This window comes from Falco punctatus (genome assembly GCF_963210335.1).
Source record: "Falco punctatus genome assembly, chromosome: 11".
Taxonomy (NCBI): domain Eukaryota; kingdom Metazoa; phylum Chordata; class Aves; order Falconiformes; family Falconidae; genus Falco; species Falco punctatus.
This window is the reverse complement of record NC_137591.1, coordinates 7,574,873-7,598,770: the sequence shown is the minus strand read 5'-3', so window position 1 is coordinate 7,598,770 and position 23,898 is coordinate 7,574,873. Positions and strand designations below refer to the sequence as shown.

The 23,898-nt window shown below is 43.3% G+C and overlaps 1 protein-coding gene across 7 annotated transcripts in view; it reads right to left on the bottom strand.

The window, feature by feature from the left end:
* RAB3B (RAB3B, member RAS oncogene family) overlaps positions 1 to 23,812 on the bottom strand; it is a 71,932-nt gene extending 48,120 nt beyond the window's left edge. Inside the window, exons 1-3 of one of the 7 annotated variants that reach the window (XM_080406294.1) lie at positions 17,463 to 17,760; positions 12,328 to 12,408; positions 6,247 to 6,474 (exon numbers count right to left, since the gene is read on the bottom strand). In XM_080406294.1, coding sequence (XP_080262420.1) covers positions 6,247 to 6,474; positions 12,328 to 12,348 — 249 coding nt within the window. In that variant the 5' untranslated portion in view covers positions 12,349 to 12,408; positions 17,463 to 17,760. Of the gene's footprint in view, positions 1 to 6,246; positions 6,475 to 12,327; positions 12,409 to 14,378; positions 14,490 to 17,398; positions 17,761 to 17,783 lie in introns of those variants that run through there. The other 6 variants (XM_080406295.1, XM_080406293.1, XM_080406298.1 and 3 more) reach the window with 6 other exon arrangements.
* Positions 23,813 to 23,898: the final 86 nt, after the last annotated feature.

Below are 23,898 nucleotides of genomic sequence, written 5' to 3'. Positions count from 1 at the left end.
AAATATAGAATATACCTAGTCATTATACAGAAGATAACACTGTGAAAGAAAATCATACTAAAGGGGATTCTGATATGACAAGGACAACAGGAAAACATTTCGAGGCACATGAATCAAAGACCTTATATAACATGATAACAAATATTCTGAATTTGTGGCATAAAATGCATTAAATGCAAAATGTCAAGAGAACAGCAACTGATTTGTCCTTTCAAAGCTTAACTGGCTTACTACATCAATCAAAGAATTTCCCTTGAAATTTCCCATGTACACCTCTTCCTCTACTGGACGACCGGTTAACATCGGCCCATTTTCTCTAGAAAAGGTCCAAAACTTTGAACTATCAGCAGCTCTCAATCAACTAACACAAATACACTCCACCCTGCTCTTAGATAAAGCCTGGTACCACTGAATGCAGTATCGTACCTTTTTAATTTTACTGAAATGCACAAAACAAGGGCGATGCTCTACATACCTAGTAACTGCAAAAACATAGCACAAAAAGAGATACTAAGCTTCACAGTGAGAGCAAACCCAATATTGTAAGCAGGAATAAATCTAGCAGTAACAGAGCTTCAGACTGAAGCTGAACTTGGCCTTCACTGTAGAGTTATAATGAGATAACAATGGGATTGACGTGATTAAATATAAACAGAAATAACCCTTCCACGTCACCTGCTTCACTGCAAACACAGGAATGCCCTTCTCCGTAAGCTTAGGCTGTTAATAAATTCAATAGTGAGTGGAATAAAAATAAAACCCTGGGTGGTTAGTTAAGTCCTTATTTCTCTCACTTGTATCACTCTTGCAACTCTAATTTTAAAGACTATTAGGAGTGACATAAGCACCAGGTTCTTCCCAAAAAGTATTATTACTTGAGATATAACCAAGACCTTGGAACTGAATTACAGACACTGTTATTGCATCTCTTCTCTGGTCAAATATTCTGCATCGTATTTTAACATCAGAAGTGGTGCTTTACGTCCACTCACCCTTGATGATTTCCATTCCTGGGACCCAGTAAGTCCTCAATGCTACAAATGAGATGTAATCCTTGCCTCTTTTACAGCAAAACCTGTTCTTTTCACTATCATGACTGCCCATTTTAGTTCTTTCTCTAAACACAAAATCAGAGGATTTCACAACAGCTGTGAATCTACTGAGCAGAATCAGGTCCATTAGATCTTTACAGACATCCATTGTTACTGCATCTATATATTAAACTACAGAACTCTTACTATGTCTTTTTTTTCTAATAAACAAGTTTTGTGCAAGCATTCAAGTTTAAAGCCAGTGCTTATAAGGAACTTAACAAAAACATGATGGGAATGAGATGCCAGGGGAATAGATAGATTCTCTCATCTGAAATGCATAATTAGCTTTTGGTTAAGTATGCAATTACCATTAAAATTTACAATCAAGTATGATGGTGTTCTAATTTTAGCTTCTCTAAATTAAAAAAAAAAAAAAGAACTTAGTTACCAGCATTACTTCTTTGAACCCCTTCCCCATGAGGCAAGCTGCACTGTTAACATCCTCTCATCCAGGCAACAAATGATACAAAAATCTTTTAAAAAACACTGCACATTTGCCTTCTGGATGGTTACAGAGCTTGGGTTTTATTTTAGTTCGCACTTTTTTGCTTTGTAATGGTAACTGCCACTCAGCATAATTAGCAGTTGTCATATTTCTGTTTTTAAGATCCTTCCCACAAAAACGAGCAATGTTGCTTTGTGCCTTCTTCCCAGCTGTGCCTGAAAGCTGTAACATGTGATTCAGACATTGACGACAGATAATCTCAGACCCCTACAGGTTTCAGCAGTTAAGCCACAGAAACATTTTTGTTAATGGGAAAGAAAAAGCTATACTCATCCTAGCAGTTCAAATTTGCTAAGCAGCATCTTAAAAGAAAAACCATACAGCAGTCTAAATATACTGTCTCCATCTGAACATCACGTCCTTTTTCGCCTTTTAACCTGAAGTTAAATTTAACCTTTATTTGCCTTTTAAAAGGGGGGTTGAAAATAGTTTCAGCTACATCAGTTGCCAAACTCTGAGTTTAGTTAAGTTTATTATTAATTATATATGTTTATGTGTTCTGTTTGATAAGTGCACCAAAAACGAGACTCCACAGTGTAGGGTTCTGTACAAAAGTGTCATGGAATCCCTTGCAGAAAGCACGCATTGTGTGGTGTGCAAAGCGTTGTGATGTGCAAGTGGCTAAACACTGCCAATGATTTTCCTTCAGTAAATTTCTGTTACTATCCAAAGAGCTCATGGAATTAACCTAGACTGGGCCGGCATGAAGGACCAGAATTTGCCCCTCAGCAGTTAACAGCAGAACTCTTGAGCAGCACAGCACTGAAGATATTATTACTTACCAATAGACATGCAAATGCATCGAGGAAAAAGGAAAAAAGAAATCGTACATTGCTCTCACCTAAAACCCAAATTGCTTTTATTCATTCACCCTGTTTCCATCTGGATCTGGGCAAAGTGGCCTTCTCTAGCTGCTAGGCAACCTGAACACTGCACTGAGTATTAACTGTACGCATTTGCTAAGGAAACAATAATGTTACCTTTGAGGTTTATTTATAATAAAAAGCATACCTAGCTGAAAATATAATAGCTTTCCTTCAGTAATTAACAACTTTGGGAATACAAAATTGTTGGTCAAAAAGAAATAATCCACATATACAACCCAAATGCACAGAGATATTATAAATTGGCTTCTTGCAAATATATTGTAAGGGAAATGCTTTATATGAAAGCATTATTACAGATAGCAGTGGCATAAAACATATCTAATTCAGGAATTACATTTATGTAGAAATTAGAACATCTACATAATATATTAACATATTTAAGTTATGTTTTACATTAGAAATGTTTCAATTACCAAACTTCATCCAACTACAAAATGAACTTTCTCAGTAAATGCCATTTATTCTGTTTACATAAAGCCACCATTCCTAAATAAGGCACAAAAGACTTGAAATTAAATCACAGTCAACTGACCTTGGAGTTCTTTTTAAAAAAAAAAAGAAAAAACAACTCCACCAAAAATACCTGCAAAACAATGTTTCACATAATCCATTTCTGGACCATTTCACTGCTTTGTTCTCTAGCAGCAGAGCTATCCTTCTACCTTAAAAACACCATGAATCTCTTTGCTATATCACATTCCTCCCAAATCAAGAGATACTCCTTTTAAGTCTTTTCAAAGGAGATAATTTCCCAGACTGCTAGGTCATTAGCACAACTGGAAGGACTCTTTTATTATCAATTTGGGCAACTGAAGTGTCAAGAAAGCAAAAAGCCCACTAATGACATCAAAATTAAGCAGAGCAGCAGTCTTTTTTGATCAATACATCTGACAGCTTGTCAAATCCTGATTCACAAAATAGAGACTTCATCAGACTCAGCACAAACAGCAAAGCTACATCTCTAGATAAAAAACGCTCATCAATTTCTACTGGAGATATTAGTGATGAGACAGGTCAGAAAGACATTTACTGACACAGTGACACACTGTTAAGTCTTTACGTGCAGCCGCCTGGCACTTGAAGCCGTGCCAATTTTTCTTGGCTTTAAGAAAATCCAAGGAGTTCTTTGTAGCTGGGGTCCTACATCCAAATATTCTGCTTTTCTGTTCAACACAGGCAAAAGTCAATGTAGAAAGTCCCACTGATCTCTATGGATCACAGCACTGCAGTAGTAACTTTCCCCCTGCCTTGAGATTTGTAGGCCACAAAACAAGGTTATTTGTGCACAGCCCTTGAGCATCTCCAGTTTACCACAGCTGCATACATTTAAGGTCTCCACAAGCATCCATGAACTGAAAGAGACTTGGCTCCACAGAGCAGAGAACATTAGAGGTTCCTAGAAGTGCTCCTCTCTGGATTTTATAAACACATTTGAAGTGATTAATTTAAACACTTGTGCCTTTTCCTTCTTCACTTTGCTTCACATTAGTTTCACATTAAACCTGATTCAGGTAAGACTCAAAACCAAGCTCAGGGGGAGCATAAAAAAAAAAAAAAAAAAAAAAAAAAGGTCAACATAACCGGAAAGTTGTAAGTCAAAGCAAAGCGTTCAGCGGAGCTGCGGGGTCCCACACTCACAGGCACTCCAGCAGCTGTAAATCATTTAAAACAAGTAATTGGAAGACAGACTGGTAAGAAAACGCTACCTTCCTACACACAGGAACGCATAGTTTTGGTATCCTAATGGTCCCCACTACTAGTACATGTACCCTGAAGTATACATTAAAATTACAAGTTTAGTTTCAGGAGGCAGGAGGTAAACAAGTTCAAATACTGTGGTTTTTATTGAGGTACACACTTAATGTTTTTGTTAAGGTCTTTAAATCATGACTCACATCAGGGATCCATGCAAGGAGCACAGGAAGAGAGAAGAAAAGAACACGAGCCACTCTGGAAACTGTCACTTACATGAACCTTTTATTGAAAATAAATTTTAAATCAACAGTGTTGCTGGTAACTCCAATACTACAGGTCCTATAGATACCACTCTCTAAGGAATCCACCTGACATCTCTTTTCATAAGAAGTTTAACATTATTAAAGCCTTTTTCCCCCCAAAGCCTACAAACAAATTTAATTAAGAACATCACTTAATTCATTTTAATCCCAGTATCTTTGGGGACAAAACCCCCCAATATTTCATGGTGCTTTCTGTCTTGCTTTTATGCAACATATTGGAGAATTTCATATTCCAAGATTCAGACAGACAGACTGGATGGAAATCATCTTTAGCTGCTTATGGGGCCTGAAGTACAAACATTTTGATTACCTAATCCCTAAATTAAATCAAACAGCTTCATGTCAGGTTATCTACCTTAGTTTCAATGCCAGAATTTTGAAACATGAAAAGGATCTTTCATTAAATAATTTGTTGTATGTTGTACCCAGTAACACAGAAATAAAATTAATCATATTGTTGCAGTAAAAAAAAAATCCTCATTTTAGATTCTAATTTATTATGACTATTCAAGATAGTAATCATATTGGGGTTATTTATTGTGACTAAAAGACTACATTTATAATTAATCTTTAATTATTGCATTTAAATCAAGTGTATTCAGATCAATTAGAAGACTATTCTCTTAGCTGGAGCAGGATTTGCATAGAAATACTACCCAGTTTCAACTTACCTTCAAATCTGAACTTTAAACTTAACTTGTGGGAGAAACCACTAAGGAGGCAGCTACTTTGAGTTAGTGAGCTAACTCCTTTGAAATTGTTTAAGAGAATTATTAGCTTCATCTTCTGTTTGAGGTCTTGTCTTTTTATGCAAAAACAGAAGAGAAGAATCTTGCTAACCGGAATTCCAGCTGGAGCCCAGTGCTACTTTAAAACACAGCAATCTGAGCCTAGGTTTTTCAACCACACTGAGTAATTCACTGGAACACAAAGAGTTTAAGCACCATCAGGATAAACTGCATTTGCACCATAGGGTTTAAGTCACTTGCCAGCAAGAAGAATAAAAGAAAACACTTGCTTTCCCTAAAAAGGAACATCAGGAGCTACTGACAATTGCTTGGCCTTGGTCTGCCACTCTGCTGCTCAGGAACTTTATTTTTTTTAACTAGGTTAAGATTCTGTAATTCAAAAAGGCTAAAAAGGTGCCATGACTGGATGTTTCAGGAGACAGAGCCTCCAGATTACCTGCACAGGCTCTCTTCCCATTTGATTTACCAAGAAATTGTGTCAGCATAGATCGTTAGAAGCATGCCTCTGTCTTCTGCCTGAGGAATCCTGGATGGATGAAGTGAGCTGTCTTGATGCTGCTGAGCAGGTACATGAGTTGCAGGAAGATACAAGCATCTTATTTGGAGGACATAAGCTGATAATAGAAGCTACGTGTAGAGTTCACTCATTGAACACTCACTGAATTTTTTCACCTACTAGTGTTCACTCAAAAAGTGCTGCTAAAAGGCTCCAGACCCGCCTTGGGTTTGTCGCAGTGTAACAGCACACTGACTCCTGGGAACACATGCAGCTCCTTCAGGTCATATCAGGAGTCCCACTAGTTGAGCAAGACAGTGATACAAGGAGAACTTACTCAGCTACACTGCAGGGATACACATGATACAGCCACACAAAACTTATGAGCAATCAAAACCTGTATTAATGCAAAATTCTGTTTCCAAACAACCTACTTTTTTATCACCATATCATTGCTGGGATTAATATAAAGTATTTTTGAAAACACTGGCACTTACCCAAATCTGCAGTTTCACCCGCTTGTCATTCCTGTAAACGGTTTTCACTTTGAAGTCAATTCCTACTGTGCTAACGAAGGCTGGTGTGAAAGTGTCATCAGCGTATCTGAAGAGGAAGGATGTTTTACCCACGCTGCTGTTGCCAATGATCAGGAGTTTGAACATGTAATCAAAATTTTGATCTGAGGTATCTTTCTGCCTGTATCTGGTATCTGTTACTGAAGCCATCTAAGAAAATGACAAACATTGAAAAAGAACAGATTTAAGAGCAGTTCAGCATTTGTTTTCCTCAAGTGTGTACCATATGTTTAGCTTCTCTCTCTTCTTTCTAACATCAAAACCACTATATCTGCTGAATGAAAAGGAACACACCTTGAAATCTTTAAAATCCTGGCTTTAATTTTCTATTATCTACTTGTAATGTTAAGATTTCCAAATGCAAGAAAAACACCTGTTACACAGCTTTGTGTTTAAAAGAATAACAGATGGCTATTACAGATTGTTCAAATACTAGTGGGGAAACAGCATTCTTTACTCCTGTGGCAGCATGCCACTTCTGTTGCTCCAATAAACTGGAGTACTGCAACCAAGAACTAAAATCTTTGACAGTGAATCCAACTATGCAATCGCTAAGCAGCCTCCAAGGCAAGTAAACCTAAATAATTCCTTTCATGACTACTAGGGGAAATCTGCATTTCTAGCACATGCACCACCACCAGAGAAGTTTGGTCCTCAACATTTACAGAAGGAAGAAAAAAGAAAATCAATGGGAGAAGTTGAAACACCAGGAATCTCAGCTGAAAACTTTGAATCCATCCAACACGTATGTACTCCCAAGACTGCAATTAAAATAAACAGCACCTGCATGAAATGAGGGTCCACTGGGGCTGCAGGCAGCATTTGGAATGGATAAATTACCCCTTATTACGGGGACGTGAGAGTTGGGGATATTAGTGGGGTGCGGAGGGGGGAAGATGCAGCCTCAGAGGTCCCTCCTCCTCTTGTGACCCTGAACTGGCTTCACAAACCAACAACACAGCTGCAGAATCGGAAGTATCCAGACAGGTGGAACTCACTGCGCAGCCTTGGCTGCTGTAATACATGCAGCTTAGACACTCCAAGGGAGAACGCAAGGCCCCAACTTTTCATCTCTGTACAGAGCAGGAGACAACTATACAGACCAAATTACTACCGAGAGGAGAAAAAGGAAACTTTACCTTTTATCAGATATGTAACACTTTTAGGTGTTCCAAAAATCTACCCCACATCAAACAAGCAATGGTCTCAGCTCCTTAGAACTGGTCATAGGGTTGGCAAACCGGGGCAATGACAGCACAGGTCAGATCAGCAGCTACTCGTGCAAACTAGGCCATGTGCTACTTGTGTGCAGCATCAGAAAGCACCAAGTAAGTTATTTTTCCCCCTCAACTCAGATTCACAGGCACCCTGGGGAACAAAACTCACAATGTCTACTATCACCACGTGCCCAAATACTTTCCTTCTTGGCAAGTCTCACTTGCACGCAGGACTTCACTCACTCACTGACACAAAACAAAGCAATTCAAAACTCACTGTAGTTGAACAGTTATAAACCAAAATGCTGTCCAAAGGCAATTTAAATAGGAAAGACAATATGACTTAAATTCCCAACACAGGGTAAGGAAATCAAAACCGATCCCGTTTAAGCTTCAGTAAAATACGCATGGCTGTTTATCTCTGATTAAACACATGCAACTTTCTCATGGTTTCAAGGGCTGGTGCAGCAGACATTTTGTTCAGATTGCATCAACAAGTACAGTTCCTGAAGAACTTCTCTCAGTGGCTCAACAGTCAACAGCTGCACTAAAAGCAGTAAAATCTTCCCACAAGTGATTCTCTGTAGGATTCTATGCAATTCGGATACACACTCTTCTGAACTTCAGCTGCTATTCAGCAACACTACAGTCCTTTGCAAGCACTCCAGAAAACACAAGTACAGATTTCCTTCTCACCAGTGTATCAGAAAAGGGCTCTTCTACCCATGTCTTGTGGTTCGTAACAGGAATTTCTAAAATGAAGAATTCAACATCCAACTGACTTTCATGCACTCACTTGGGCCAATCCACTCACTGCCTCAGTTCAAATATCAGAAATCTCAGCTGCAAAAATTATGAACCCAGATGATTAGTTCATTTGTACCATCACCAAGCTGGAAGACAGTAAGTTATCTCTGAATAATTTATCTTCCTCATACATATATGTATCTTCCACAAACGCCACTAAGAACACATGTGCACTTCCTAAAGAAGGAAAAAAAACCCTTCTATTAAAAAACCCCACTATTAAAAATCTCTCTCCATTCCACTCACAAAGGCTTAAAAATGGGATCCCCTCATCACCTGAAGCCTGGTCATTTAAAGATTCAGAGGCAGACCTCTAACAAATCATACAGGAATCGATATCTTCTTTCCACCCCTGCCTTTGCAGAATCCATCCACACACTCCAAGCTGATCTTTTCAATGAAACACTGCTGCTTCCATTAACCCCCCTAGACTGCTATAATCAAAAGTGTACCTGGCTACAAATGCAACTTTCAGATCTCAGTTAAAAAAGCAATTACAGAATGTGGCCAGCTAGAGCAGCTTTGTGAGAAGCACAATGCAGAAAATAAGATCAAATGATACTTGCACAGAACGCAGGGCTGTTGTCATAGAAGCACAACACTTCCTGGCCTGTGCGTGACACTGTGCTACACTGGAGATGCTGCAGGTCGGCTCCTTGAATCATAGAGGCCATGTCAGAGCACAAAATTTCCAAAGAAAATTCCACCCCCTTGCTTAAATTTGGCTTTCCCCTTGCCCTTCCTCTGGTCAACAAAGTGAAACTGAAAGTACTTTAGTACTAATTACTGATGACTCCTCTAATGGCTTATCATTACTGAAGCTGTATTCCACCAGGACTGCCCCTGAATTTATGCTTGAATCCTGAAGCCAGAAATCAGCAGACCTTTCTCCCGGTACTCCTCCCCTCCTTTCCTCTTCCCCACTTGTTGTCCCACCCCTGCTCCAAGCACTCCCTAGTTATGCCACTCCTGAGGACCACGCAGAGAGCTGGTTCAAAGAACAGAGAGATCCCAGTTAAAAATAAATCCTCCTACAACTTCTCCTGTTTTGCAGGGCTGTTTTTAAAGTTGGTTCAGTTCCTGAACCATCACAGCTGAGGGAGCCAAGTGGAGGGGACCAAGCAGTGGGAAGCAACAGCAGTTGCTATGCTACTGAGAGAAAGGTCCACAAATTCACATCTCCTGCAGGCCCTCCGCACCTGGCAGAGATTCAGCAGCAGAGGGAAAAGACAACTACACATCTACGTCAGGGAGCTCTTGTCCAACCTGTTGGAACAGCTCGCGCAGCCATCACTCCTGGAGGATTTTATTTCCTCCTTGGTGGAAGGACATTTATCTGGCAGTGTAACCCCCTGCTCTCTGGGTACAAAGCCACACATGCTCTTTGCTTAGGATGTCTCCAAATACAGCAGCATCTCTGCTGTTTGACAAGGACATGCAGACTAACTAGGGTTTTGTTACGGAAGACCAAGTCAAACACAGCTGGCGATGCAGAGTGCAAAAGAGAGGCTCATGACTGTTTCCCTTTTGATTGCCTTGGAATAATCCTCAAGAAAATACTTACACAGGGAAGATTTAGCTATGTTACAGAAAATCGATTACCCAGGAGAAGAAAACAATCAGACTGCCCTTGTGAACACTTCAGTATAAGACCTTGCATCTTTTAGTTCTTTGCCTGCGCAGCCTAATTCTTTCTGGCTAAGAGCATGCTAACATTGACAACCTGTTTTCCCCACATGCTTTTGCAATGGGAACAAGGTCTCAAACGCATCCACTTCCAACTAGTTTTGCAAGAATCGGCAGTTATGTAGCTATGAGATACCTTATTATTCCCCTATTGAGCAAAAAGCCTGCAGTGTGAGCTTGTCTTTTATTAGACTGAGAAAACACACAGGAGGAGGATGCTACAAATGCTCTAAAGCAATAAAATCTTAATCAGAGCTTATTATCCACCAAAGAATATGTTCTTCAGTCAAGGTGGCTCTCCTGCCTTTATTTTCTATTTTGGTCTAATGAAGTTTACAGAAAAGAAGCCTGTCGCCCTAAGACACCTCCATGGGAAACCAGCCTTTGCTGCCTTCAGTACCCACTGAAATGTGTCATACAGATGGCTCCACACAGCTGTGCTCTTTAATTTGTGACCAACATCATGGTGAAGAATCAAACTGTTCTGTAATGCAACACAAACCAAAGTGTTACAGCTCTTACAAATTACTGAAAGTGGTCACCACTGCCCCTGTTCCGCAGTATTTACTGCCTACAGCCAACTTCAGCAAAAAGCAGTACATGAGCTGTCTAAAGCTGAAGGTGTTGGGTAGAAATCAACTGGTGTATCTTGCCATCCATTCATTTCCAGAAAAAAAACTAAGGCTGACTTCAAGTGTTGCCAGCACTTACGGTTTTGGCTACCAACTAAGAGCGCTGGTCTCTACCCTCTCACAGACAAGAAACAAGAAACCTGATCATTACCCTTGGAAGTTTAAATATCTCTGTATTAGCAGACACATGGGTCTGCTCAAAGAGGCCATTTTCACATCCCATTCTCTCTCACAACATCATGAGGAAGAAATCTGAATTTGGGAATGAGTCTCATTGTCTGCTGTCAGTCACCTCAGTTAACTATGGAAACACAGTCACACTGACGGAACTTATACTTCAAACTACACCTATGACACATCTGCAATTTCAACTTGTTATGAACCTGTGTATTCTGTATATTACAAGTTATGTGCATTTATAACAGTAAAAACATATTTAATATTTGTCATTGCTTTATTTTTAAAGCCAAAACAAATTTACTGCATATGTTGTGTGTTATATAGGACCAGCAGCAATTTAAATGTGATTGTTTAACTGTTTCATCATCATCTGCTAGCACACACACGTTTCTTTTATTAGGCAGGTGAGAAGATGAGGGAGAAACTGCTCTTCTATATTTCTAAGAGTCAAAGATCTTACAACAGCATGCTACTCCAGGCTGGGTCCAGCCTTCCTTCACATGTGTTCAGCAACTAAGCCTCTGCTGTCTCTCCTAATGGACTGTTTTATTGCCTTACAGGGCTATCAGTTAAACCATTCCTTTGACTACACCAAGTTCCAGTGCTCAAGATCAGCCAGAGAAAAATTGAGAAAAAAGTTAACAACTATCAGTCAAGAAGGAAGAAGTAGTTTACAGCAGGCAACAAAAGAAGGGGCACAGCCACAAACACAGCTGCACCTATTAGACTCCTGGCTACCCATAGGCACTGAGGAGTGTGGAAGGAAGAAAAGAGATGACTAGATACATTCATTTGGTAAAAGCAGGAATAATGAGGCTAAAAAAAGGTAAAAGTTTCAACAAACCCACCCATGTACATGGTGCTAAAGTCAAATAGATCATACGTGCACCAAGGCTCTTATAGAAACATAGGACAGCAGCAGTGTAGACAGCTCTGAAGGTGCTAAAAGGCTGTGGAAACTATTTGGTAAGTTATGTGGTAGGGAAGAAACAAAAACGTAGCTAAATCAAAAAATTTCTTCATCTCCAATATTTACAGCTTAGCAGTAATCCATGGGAGGCATTACTGACATGCAGCATAACTTCCTTCCAAAAGGAGTTATTAACTTGTGGGTTTTTTCCCCAAAAAGTCTTAAAATGTGCATCCACATTAAAAATATTCCAGTTCCCAAACTGCACATCTATGTCAATTTTCTGTTACAAAAACTCACTCCCTTTCTGTGTTCTGTCATCAGAAAAAAATTTTTTTTTTCCTTTTTCAGGAACTGTGTTAAATCCTGAACCAGATTTTTATCAAGTAATGGAATCTTTTTACAGCCAACATATGCTGCCCTAAGAATAAGTATGTAAAGCAAGTAAGGCTGTGACCTGAATGAGTCCTATACAAACGCTTTACTACAAGAGATATTTAGCAGTAGCAGAAAACACAGTATGAGCAATTAACATAACCGCTTATAAATACTGCAAGCAAGTGATAGTTACCAATTTAGATCTACAATCCATGAGACAGATGGAGGCTTTGCTGTGAGTATACGAATCAAGAGAGTGGTCACACTGTTGAACCTGCGATGTAGAAGCAAAAGGATTACAATGTTTACAATAAAGATGGATAATGGAAATATTATGTAAGAAACTAATGGGCAGGCAGATCATACTGTGAATACACTGCTGTGTAAAGGTCTGAACCTCCTTCACTGAAGGTGAAGTAGAAAGCCCTGGTGTACAAAGAGAACGGAAACTTGTGCTTGGTTAGTAATGGACATTAAGATAACATCAGATATTCGGAGCCCCCAGTTTAAAATTTATTAAAGGGAGATTATCTAGATTAATCTAAAAGTTCCTGATCAATCCTACAAGTGGATGCAAAACCTCGCGTGGGAATCATTACATGTTTCCTGCAGAAAGGCAGCAAAGTAAGTAGAACCAAGGAGCAGCTGAAATACATCTGTATACACAGGCGTTTTGCACAAAGCCTCCATCAAAGTCTCCTGTGCTGCAATGGCAAACTGCAGTAGGATGTGGAAATGTCTTCAACTTACAAAATGTCTGCATCTACACAAAAATAACTACCTTAAAGTAGTAGTTATTCCAGATTTAGAGCAGAAAAACATAACAGAATTTAGTTCTCTTTTTCATGGCTAATACAAACTAAAGGCCAACTCTGTCTCTAGTGCATTTCCTCTCCAATAAACAAAGGTAAAACCCCATTTGTCATCTTGACTTACATTATCTTGCCTTGTGGAGACTGCCAAAACATGTGGACAAATTCAGACCTTATGTAAATAACAAGCTGCAGCCACCTATTCCAGATCAGAATTTGGATCAAACAAGGGCAAATCTGTTCTCACGATCCACACAATTGATAATCATCTCACTTGGCAACAAGACAGCACCTTGCTCTTGCCCAGAGTATTGCGCGTTTTTCAGCATCCGTTACGTTTCCCCCTGTTCTCACACCCCTGCCCTCTGCAACAGTTGCTCCCTGGGACAGCCTCTGGATTGTACTTCAGTACTGTCCAGAACTTGATTTTGAGGTGTCATCCAAATAACTTACTTGATAGATCTAGAACAAAAATAATTCAACAGTGTAAACAGAAAAACAATTAAGTCTATGTTTATTACTTTAAAAAAATAAGCACCTCATCCTGACAGCAAAAAATAAAATTGATTTATTAATGAGTCCAAAAGTCTTTGCAAGAAGATGCTTGTAGTGGATTTGGTCTGGAATTCACATGCTAAAAATGAGTTCAATATATGCAACTGAACGATAAAAACCTCTAAACAACATAGGTGGTTACTTATTATTGTTAACTACCCATTCAAATTTGGAAACACAGGCTTTAAAAAGTCTTCAAAGAATTTGCTGCGCGTGGAACAGAAGTCAAGAACCTGCAGATATCACCCTTTTCTATCAACTCTCTACCTTTACAACTACACTTTGTTAGGCAGCAGGCAGGGAATGTTGTTAGATTTCCTCAAGCCAAATAAATGTCTGTGTCTAGAGCCATGCCTCTCCCATTTCCTCCATAACCTTCAACATCCTTAAAGTCCATTTTAGAGCCACAACAAAACCCTCAGGAAGGAGGAATTAGTCACTCTAATTTTACAGTGTCCAAAAATGTAAAGAAATAAAAGTTCTCACATTTTTTACTCTCTTCTATGAGCATTTTCATTGCAGCTCTTTTATCGTCACATAGTTCCATGCCTGTTGACAAACACGCTACTCCAGAAGACATAGAGAAAAATACTTAACAGTACAAAGACATCCTCTTCTAAAGGGAAGCTAAACCAAGGCCAGCTCAGCTCTCTCCCAGATGATGCACAGAACAAGAGATCTACATCCTCCTTATGCCCTAGAAAGCAGATGCAGAGGAGATTTCCGCAATTCCCTGAATATTCCATTGAGTTTGGAAACCAAAGAAGCCAACCAATTTCTAGACCAACAGAACCGCTAGCTGAGGCTGACCCTGAACCGGCCCTGCCTCCAGAAGACAGTGCAAGCTCAAGGTGTTGATTGCTACTATAAAAGTCACCATCATTAAAGCTCTTGCTTCCTGTTACAAACATTGCAGCAATGGCCAAGATAATGGGCATCAGTCCCTTTCTCATCGGCTCTCCACCCTGGCAGTTCTGCCTCACTTTCTCTGAGAACAAAATGACAATAGTGAAATACTTCTGAGTATCCAACTGCTGAATACACTGAAGTAGCAGTGACATAAAAGCACTCAGAACGAACATACAAGACAAACCCATACCAATTCTGCTGCCAAGACATGTGTAACTCCCTGCTGATCCCTCTCCAGCTGGAAGGCAGGGCACAGCTATGTTCTGTTATGGGATAAAGCCCTCCACAGAGAAAGCCTTGACCACGCCTTCCCACAGTGGTAGAAGATAAGGCAAGATCAGGCAGATGATAGAATTCATACTACTTGGAGCTAGTCAGACTATATGCAGACTCGGGTAGACACTCCCCCACAGGTGTGCAGGAGAGTTACAGATTTTTCTGCATCACCAGGTCTAAAACCTTTCATTTATAGGTAAAAGCAAGCTGCTGTCCTAACCAAATCAGGTGGTTGGAGACTAGTATTGTCTTGTGGTAACCACCTGTACAGGGCCAGCTCAGGATGCCTCTGCAGCACAGAAGTTTAATTTGCTGCCTTTTGTCCTCCTCCTCCTCCTCGCAGAAAATCTGTGATCAACAAGTTACTTCGTTTCTGTGTGCTATGATGTTCTCCATGCTGCAAAGTAAGACCCCTGCTAACCAGGATTAGAACAAGCACCCTTGCAATTCCCATACTTTAATTAGCTAATGCTTCCAAATATATTTATATTCCAAATGTAAGTCTTACTGCTTACGTCAAAGATCAAATACTACCGCCCTGCAGTAAGCTAAGCACACATTTGCAAGAGCTCACTAAACACTGCAGAACTTTAAGCACAAGATATATTTTTACAGCAAGAAGCATACCTGAGATTACCGGTTCAGGACATTTCCCAATGTCAGCCACTGAGAACTGCCTCAGAAAAAACTACTTCTTCAGGCCAAAGAAGTAACAAAAAACAGACATTGACTTACCGGGGAGGGTTAAGTGGACACAAGTGCCTTTCCCTGGCATTACAACCAGCCAACATGATACAAGACCCTGAAATGTGGTGCTGTGACCTGCCCATTTTGATCTGGACCTGCGTCAGGTCACATGAAAATGAAAGTAGGAGAAACTAGCTGAACCACACACAAGTCAACTAACATGACTATTACATGACAACTAGCATGCTAATGAATACCACATGTATCACTTCGCTACACCTAGATTTTGCAAGAACTACTGCTATTAAAACCTAAAGCTAGTAAGTCTTCTCCATTTGTCACCTGAAAATTTATCGTACCTGCCAAGAGGGCAGCAGTTTTGTCAAAACTGCAAAGGAAGCTTGATTTAAAGATAGGTTTACTCGCCTTTCTTCTGACTTACACTACAAATTGTCCTGATAAAACAGACCTGAAGGCAGTGATCACAGCAAGGTCTCAGTAAATGCATATACAACCACTTCCAGGATAGCAAGCACAAACAACAGGAAATAAATGCTTTTCAGTTACACACTTACATACAGAAGCACATGGATTTGATCTTGTGCGCACTATAAGCCAATTACCAGTGCTCCCATTATCTGAGTACAGATTCAAATACACAGAGCAAGTAGTTCCACTGACATTTCTTACCATGGGAGGGAGAGAGAGGAGAAAAAATGCTTAAAGGAGGAGGTTTATCTGAACCTAGCGCTAAGCCAGGCTACTATGAAACCCCACAAACTGTTAGTAGCACTACTGAGGGTGCAGCACCGGGTCAGGAGGGAGCGATGAGGAACAAAGCAGGAGAGGCTGAAACCAGGTTTGCCGCCAAGGAAGTGCACAGAAACATGAATTAAATTCCTGAGGCCACGGTCTTATATTGTCTCAAGTCAAGGGATAAATGCAGGTTAAAATTAAACCACCCCCACTTTTTGGTTTTTTATTTTTTTTATTTTGGCCAGGTTAGTCTTAACTTAGGTCAGACCAACCTGATGCACTGCACAAACTAACCAACGCTCATGGTGTAAGAACGACAGTGCAGAGACAGAACCTCGGGAAGCAGAAAGATGGGAACGCTCGTGCCAGCGTTAGCGATGTATCGCAGGCGATACCCACGGCGCGATGTTGCCACACACACTAGACGACACAGCCTTGCTGCACAGGAGGAACGTCGGGGAAAAACAGCGCACAGCCTCAGGACATGAGGAGAAAAGACCACCGGTGTTTCATACAGCATGAACCAGAGAAATTGGAAAGTTTATACTTTTTTTTTTTTTTTTTTTTTTTTATGAATTACATCCCAAAGACTGACCTGCTTGGCTCTGTGTAAGGGGCTGGCTGCCCACCGCGGCCCGTCCTCACACCCGTGGGGGGCAGCACCGGGGGGGGGGGAGGGGGGGGCACGTCTCTGCCCTGCCCGGGGCAGCCCCAACCCACCCCAGCCCCCGCGTTTCCCGCCAGTTTGTGGCTTTTCCCAGCTGCAACTCGCTGAGCAGAAAACAACGGCCCAGGGTGACAGGAACTGACAGAGGTCGCACACCAGCTGGAAAACAGCCGGCGAGGCGCCGGCCTCCAGCCCCCCCTTCCCGCTCAGGCTATTTTAAAGATAAAGCAGCATTATACCACCTCTGACTGCTGGCAAATATTTATTTTAGAGATGTAACTGCTGTTACCGCCTCCTCCCCGCCGCTCCTGAGGGCCTGCCTGTCACACCGCACCTCAGGGGCGCACGACACCGTCCCGCCAACCGCTGGCCGCCGGGCGCCCCCCGGCACCATAGCCAACGCCCGCCCGCGGGGGTCCCGGGGGCCGGTGCACCCCCTGCCGCCGCCCGGGCCTCCGCCCTGCCCGCCGCCGGCCGCCGAGCCCGGGGACGGCCCCGAGGAGAGTTTCGGGGCGCCCGGCGGGGCCGCTGAGGCGAGGCACGGTTCCCGCCCCGCAGCGGGAGCCTGAGGGGACGCCGCCGCGCCGCCCGGCCCCCCTTACCGTTACTTTCGACGGGGGCGGCTGCGCCCCGACGGCGCGCCCAGCGCGGGAGGCTCCCCCTTACCTGAGGCGGAGGAGCGGGAGCGGCAGCGCCGAGCCGAGCCAGTCCCCAGGCCACTGCTCGCTTGGCGGGAGCCGCCCCCCCGCCGGCACCTGGGGCGGCCCCGGGGGCGGAGCCGCGGCGGGGCAGGGGGGGCGGCGGCCGGTTGGGGCGGCGGGACCGGAGCGCGGGAGCCCCGGCGGGGCTGGCGGGGTGTCCCGGCCGGGCGCGGCCCCGCTCCGTATGCCGCGGCCGGCGGGAGGCAGCGGGCGGCCCGACACCCCGGGGGCCCCGTCCTGGCGTTTGCCCCCCACCCCGCGCCCCGCTCCCGGGGCCGCGGATCACCTCAGGCGTTCCCGGAGCCCCGGTGGCGGGAATGACGTCGCAGGTGCCGCCCTAACCTGCCGTCCTTGTCGCACTCTCCACACGGTCTGGAATTCACTTCATAGAACTGTTAACTCTGAAGTCTAGTGTCGGCTGTGGCAGCAGCAGGAACTACCGATGGGAGGGCTGAGGGTCGGGTCTGCTACTGAGAGGCCGAAAAACCTGAGGCGGCAGCTGTGATCTCTCTCCCCTGTGATCACAGGCTGAAGATCCTGTGACCTCCTCAGGTGGCTTGCCTGAAGGAGGACTCATGAAGAGGTTCCAGCAGACTCTTTTGGCTTTAAAATCCTACAAACAGACCCCAAGCTCAAAGACAGAGACCTTGTTGTGGCCTGTCCCTTGGTGGGAAACCCAAACAGTTTTCTTTCGGAGGTGATCCCTCAGAGAAAGTGAACGAAACCACAGGTGTTTTAAACGTGTAACCACGGAGGTGCTTCCCAAACAGCCAGCAAAGATGGCAGTGCCTCCCCGATGCCAGCTGTAAACAAGTGCCAAAGCATAACGAGAAGGATCGTGATGGGCCCGGGGAGAGGGTGACTCCTGTGAGGGGAGGTCGGAGCAGGAGCCACCTGAAGGTTTCAGGGTTCCTGCCTCCTCTTCTCGACCAGCTAAGCAGCCCCCAGGGACCACCTCAGGGCTCTAAAACTGGGGGGTGCAGGCACCTCTGCAGCCTGCCGCGGCCCCCGGAGCTCCATTCCCTTCCCACCCAGCCCCATTGTGGTGTGCTGTGCTGTTTGATGTGCAGCACTCTGATGCAGCTCAGACACTGCCCACACAGGAGAGATCACTCTGGCTCCTTGTAGAAGCTTTTTGCACATCTCATGATCTTCAGTAACCACCTTTGGATTGGCTTGAAGGCCAACCAGCCCTTGGACAAGCTTTAGCTTTGTAACAGTTCAGCCACTTTAAAGGAGTCTGTAAATTGCTTTTATTGCTACATTTTCCCCAGGGCAGTTGACTAGTTAACAATATCATCAAAATGTAGAAACCCAGCGAGCACGGTAGTGCTATATAACTAGCATCTAGCCAAGGTGTGCATTTTAGGAACAATCACAGGAGACACAGAGAAGCTTCGAGGAACACCTCACCGCAGATCAGAGATGCCATACAGCTTCTCCATTTTACTCATTATACTCCATTATACTCAAGCCAGAGCTATCTGCCAGGTGGCCCAGGGGACAATTCTACACAGCACTGGAATGATTTTATAACCTCATCTAGAATGAAAATATTTATTTGCCATCAAGACCCCAAGTAAAATTATTGCTATATAAGCCAGGCCCTGATTTAAGCTGTAAGCAAGGTGTCAGCTTTGTGTAGGCAACCTGACATAATTGATAGCATAACAAAACCCTGGACTCATTACAACAGTTATTTTAAAGACAGTCTAGCAAGCTTGACACCTACAAAAGTCTTTGTAGCTCCTTGCAGTGCTCTCATTGCTGTGGGAAATGTGATCCCTGCCTTTTCCAAAACCTGACTTCCACTCTACCCAACATGGTGTCTGTGGTGACGGTAATAACGCATGTCCCTCTGTCTGCTGACTGACGCTCAATCTAGCAAACCATTGTGAGCCAACAGCCCTGTAAAGCACCAACATGGAAGGCAAGTGGTCATGGGCAGATACCTACACCTTTGATGCAGAGGACACGTTATGACTTAGGGTCCCTTGAGCATCTGCTCAGTTATCACCTGATTTAACATCCCATGACTGCAGACACGAGCGCAGAGCCACTGTTCAGCCTACTTCCCAAAGGCATTTCCAGATTTCATGCCATCCCTGAAATGCCAGTGTTGATGCACAAGCCTTTTCTCAGTCAGGGCTAACCAAAAGAAGGGGTGCACCCAGGCAATTAGGAGACAGGGGAATTTGTAATGATTCTTTCTGTCTATCATTTTGTTTAGCCACATTCCTATAATTTATGGAGTCAATATTATTAGCTCTTCCAGTGTACTTCCCTTCCAGGACTTAGCATTGTACAATCCGGAGTTGCTCACACAACTTTCTGTGACAGAGTTCTGTATTATTTTCATTTATAGATGTGCAAATGAGGAAGCAGAAGAGAACTCCCACAAGCCCATGGAGGTGGAAGGGAAAGCAGATGTTATGCTTTATCTTGTTTTCTGATGTGTGGCTCTATCTCACTCTCTCACAACAGTTATGCAAGCACATTTATCAAGCACGGCATGCATACTCCACTACGTTTCTAGTTCAAAATACTGCATCCTCACACAGTACAATTGATCTAAGGAAACAATTTTCATCTCTTCAGTTCCCACTTTTCTAAAAACACTATTTTATTGATTATTTATTACTAAAGCAAGAGCAGCACCAAAGCACCTAAATCAAGGGTGCTGGTCTGCTGTGTGCGATGCTGTAAGGAGTAATATTATTGATCATGAGTCTAAGAGAGTCATCGTCTAAGCTAGTGGTAGGCATTGGGCACACACCAACAAAACTGTATCCCAAAGAAGCACAGTTTGCACACAAAGCAGCAGTTTTGGCTTATTACCAGCTGTTGTCCGGGGAAACTAGGTGAAAACAGAGCAACTGCAAGGGGGAAACAAAATTCTCCTTATTTGAATAGGTAGCATTCACCCAGGTGCTTCTTCACTTCAGCGTGCAATAAACAGCATGTATGCCCCATGCTGTGTCCCCAAGACATGTGTGAATTTCATTCTCTTTAACAGGGCTAACGCACCAAAATCCTTACAAATGGGATTTTGAAAACTGTTCATAATATTAGAAATAGCAAAATAAAGTGACAGCCAGATTTGACCGTGCTGCCAATGCATCTTCTTTTATGCACGGCATATTGTGTTGTGTCCTGAAACACACTCAGAAAGTGGGGAGGACATCTGCAGTTCTTATCAATTCATATTTCTGCAGCATATCTACCTACACCATGCTGTGCATGTGCAAAATGGTCCAAAAAAACGAGTGTATACCAACAAATGATCTCTAACGATCTAATTCAGTCCAGACTGTTCTGCCCCTTCAGCCTTGCTGCGGCTCCTCACATAGCTGCTGTCAGCTTTCACACCCTTGCCCTGGCTTGGGTGGCAGCAATGGGATCATGCCCTTTTGAGAAGGAGGAAACTCTAGGAAGTCGTCTCCCCTTCATCCCCCACATCATGCCAAGGAGATGGGAAATGGAGAACAAGACACCTGTGCTGGTTGGAGGAAAGCAGACCATGGGAGCAGCTCAGAAATGCTCGATTGTTTTTACAGCATGCACCCACCCGGTGATCCCATGCCTGGGATGTACCCTGCCCGCTGCCCACACCAAGCTTGGTGGGCTGCTCTGCCCCATCCTGGGAGGAGTTCCAGCACAGCATGGCGTGTAACAGCCTCTCTGGGTGTTCTCAGCCAGAACCTGGAATGCCATGAGCACAGGTCAGCCAGTCCCTGCTTCCAGCATAGTTGTGAACAGAGAAGTTTGGGGTCTCTTTTTTTTTTTTTTTTTTTCTTTTTTTGGTCACTAATCAAGGGAACCTACTGTAGATTCAGCCATTACAAAATTGTACATTTTTCACAGCTTGGAGAGGATCACTCAAATCTTGGACCGTGTCCCCAATGCCTGTGACAGGCCAGAGGAACTGGCTGGCACCTGTCAGTGGAGATTCCCGCTCCTTGGGGCAGGCTGAGGTGGTGGCACCGGGCTGGCGCTGCCGCAGTGAATCACCACCTCCCACAGGAGTGGTGCTCCCCACACAATGAGAGGCCTGGGAACTCTGTGCAGCCACTCCTTATGCTAGGCAAACTTTGAAAGGAAAAGCAAACTAAAAGCAGTTTAGTCAAATAAACTGCTTAACAAATTGGCACCTGTATCTTGAAGGAAGAAAGGGGGATTGGATTAACATGCCTGATAGTTTTGAGACAAAATGACTTTTACCACTTCGACAGACCTTCACGACTGTTTCGGGGCTCCCTCCAGGCAGCAAGCCCCCCTCTCCAGTCAGCCCTAAAGACAACTTCCACAACTGTCTGGAAGTGGGGTGCAGTCTTCTAGATAAACTTCAACCTTTGGCTTTGCTTTGTTTGAGATGAGCGTGGACTTGCAGTGAAGTTCTCCTTTTTATCCTGTGCCCTGAACAGAGTTCTGCTTGGTGTCATTCCACCTTTATTGCTTCCTGAACCTCCATCCTCAGGTCTCAAGTTTTGATCCACCTATAGCCATGCTTGTCGAGGAACAGCCCTGGAGTGGTTCTCCTGGTTGGGCAAACCCAATCAGGCATAATACTGGGTCAGCTGCAGATAAATATCACAGCATAATGCAAATGCAAATGCCTCTCCTCTTGCCAAAAGTTAAGGAAAGTTTCATCACCTCCGTGGATATATGACCTTGCATTCATACGGGTTTAATAATACCTCACTTCAGAGGTATTTGTTACACAAGCTGTAAGTGAAGGCAATGAATGAAGCTCACTAGCAGTTTGACACAGGCTAGATACGATGGCAGGCAAACAGCCGTGGGGACAAAAGCGCATTTGAAGTAAATGACTACTAAACTCAGCATGCCAGGATGATGGGCGGGCCACCCTGGCCACGCTGGCGTTCTTGGTTGTTGCACTTTTGTTCCCTGCTGCTAAGCACGGCAAAGGAAAGGTTTCCCGTGTCTCTAGCTGACACTTCCTTAAAGCCTGCTCAGCCCCAGGTGCACAAAGCAACCTCTGCTCCCAGGCTGCCAGATGGCTAGCTGCAATCCAGTCACTCTTTAATTAACTTTGGGGTTTTTTTTCCCCTCTGTGGGTTGTGTCTGGGAGAAAGAGCGCTGACAGCATGTTTGTTTACATGAGGTTGATTTGGCCTGGCAGCTCCCCGGGTCTATACTAAGAAATCTGAAGTGTCTTTGGGTTTTGTTATCACCACAAGCGGAGCAGAAGCTAAGTATCCAAAGGGATTGCATCCAAAGAAGTTATGTAAGTATGCAGGTTTACTGCAAGTCATACACAGATGGGCAACACACAGAACAAACTGATGGGGGCAAACTAATCTGAGGCCTTGGTTACTGTGCACAGTTGAGCTGCTGCGGTGTATAATTAACTTTAAATGCAACTACAACACACACTGACCTGTAAGCAGCAATTCTAAACCCAGTGGAGCTGCTTGTGTGCATAAAGTTACACAACACAGACAAAGCAACCATTGGATGGAAGGTTCAAGATGTATCTCTCTGCGCAGAGGAAAATGCCAGCCTGCAGTATCACCTAATCTAGATTAAAAAGGAGAAGAGCGTAAAAGATTCTGCATTAGCAACTAAAATGCCCAGGTGTAAAACTAACTGGTAGAAAAATATTTAAGCAACAGATCAAAAGTAAGTTTAGCCTGCAATCCAGAGAGGTGAAACAGCTTTCACACTTGTTAACTAGCTGCCCCTGGCAATCAAGCTGTGGCAGCATTTATGTCGTACTCTATCGAGACCCCAGCTAAATGCCAAGCAGGCTAGCAGGTGCCAAGCTCCATCTTGCTGCAGAGGACAAAAGCATAATCTAGAAAAAAGCAAGTAGAAGGGAGGGTGGGGAAGCTGTACCAGCTCACCATGTCTGAATATAGAGGGTAGGAAGAATTAAAGAGAAAGGAGGCAGGCAGATAACAAAGTAAAAAGGATCACGGAGTATTTTTTTCCTTTGGAAGTAGCAAGTCTGGAAGGCATAAAGTGCTGAAGGAAAGGAGATGCGTGATAGAAGAGGTGAGGGAGAGTAAATTTTTGAGGATGGTCTTAAATGCAAAGGATGACGCGCATTGCCCACATCCGTCACTGAAGGGAGATGTCTGTAGATGAAGAACTTTTAAAAAATTACTTTGAGGCTATGTTGCTTCTGACATCAGAGTGTTTTGCAAAGAAAGGGACAAACAACGTACATCTTACAGGCTGTAATTTCACTGCAAAGACAAAGGCAGAGCTGCTGCAAAAGCGTGCCTGGGAAGTCACAGAGGTGCACCCTGCTATTTGGCATATTTTTTTTTAAATTATTTGTTGAATCATATCCCAAATGAACAAGCAGAGCCCTCCCCCTGGTGGCAAGTAAAAAAGAGACATAGCAATGATTTTTTATAGTCATGTCAATCTGA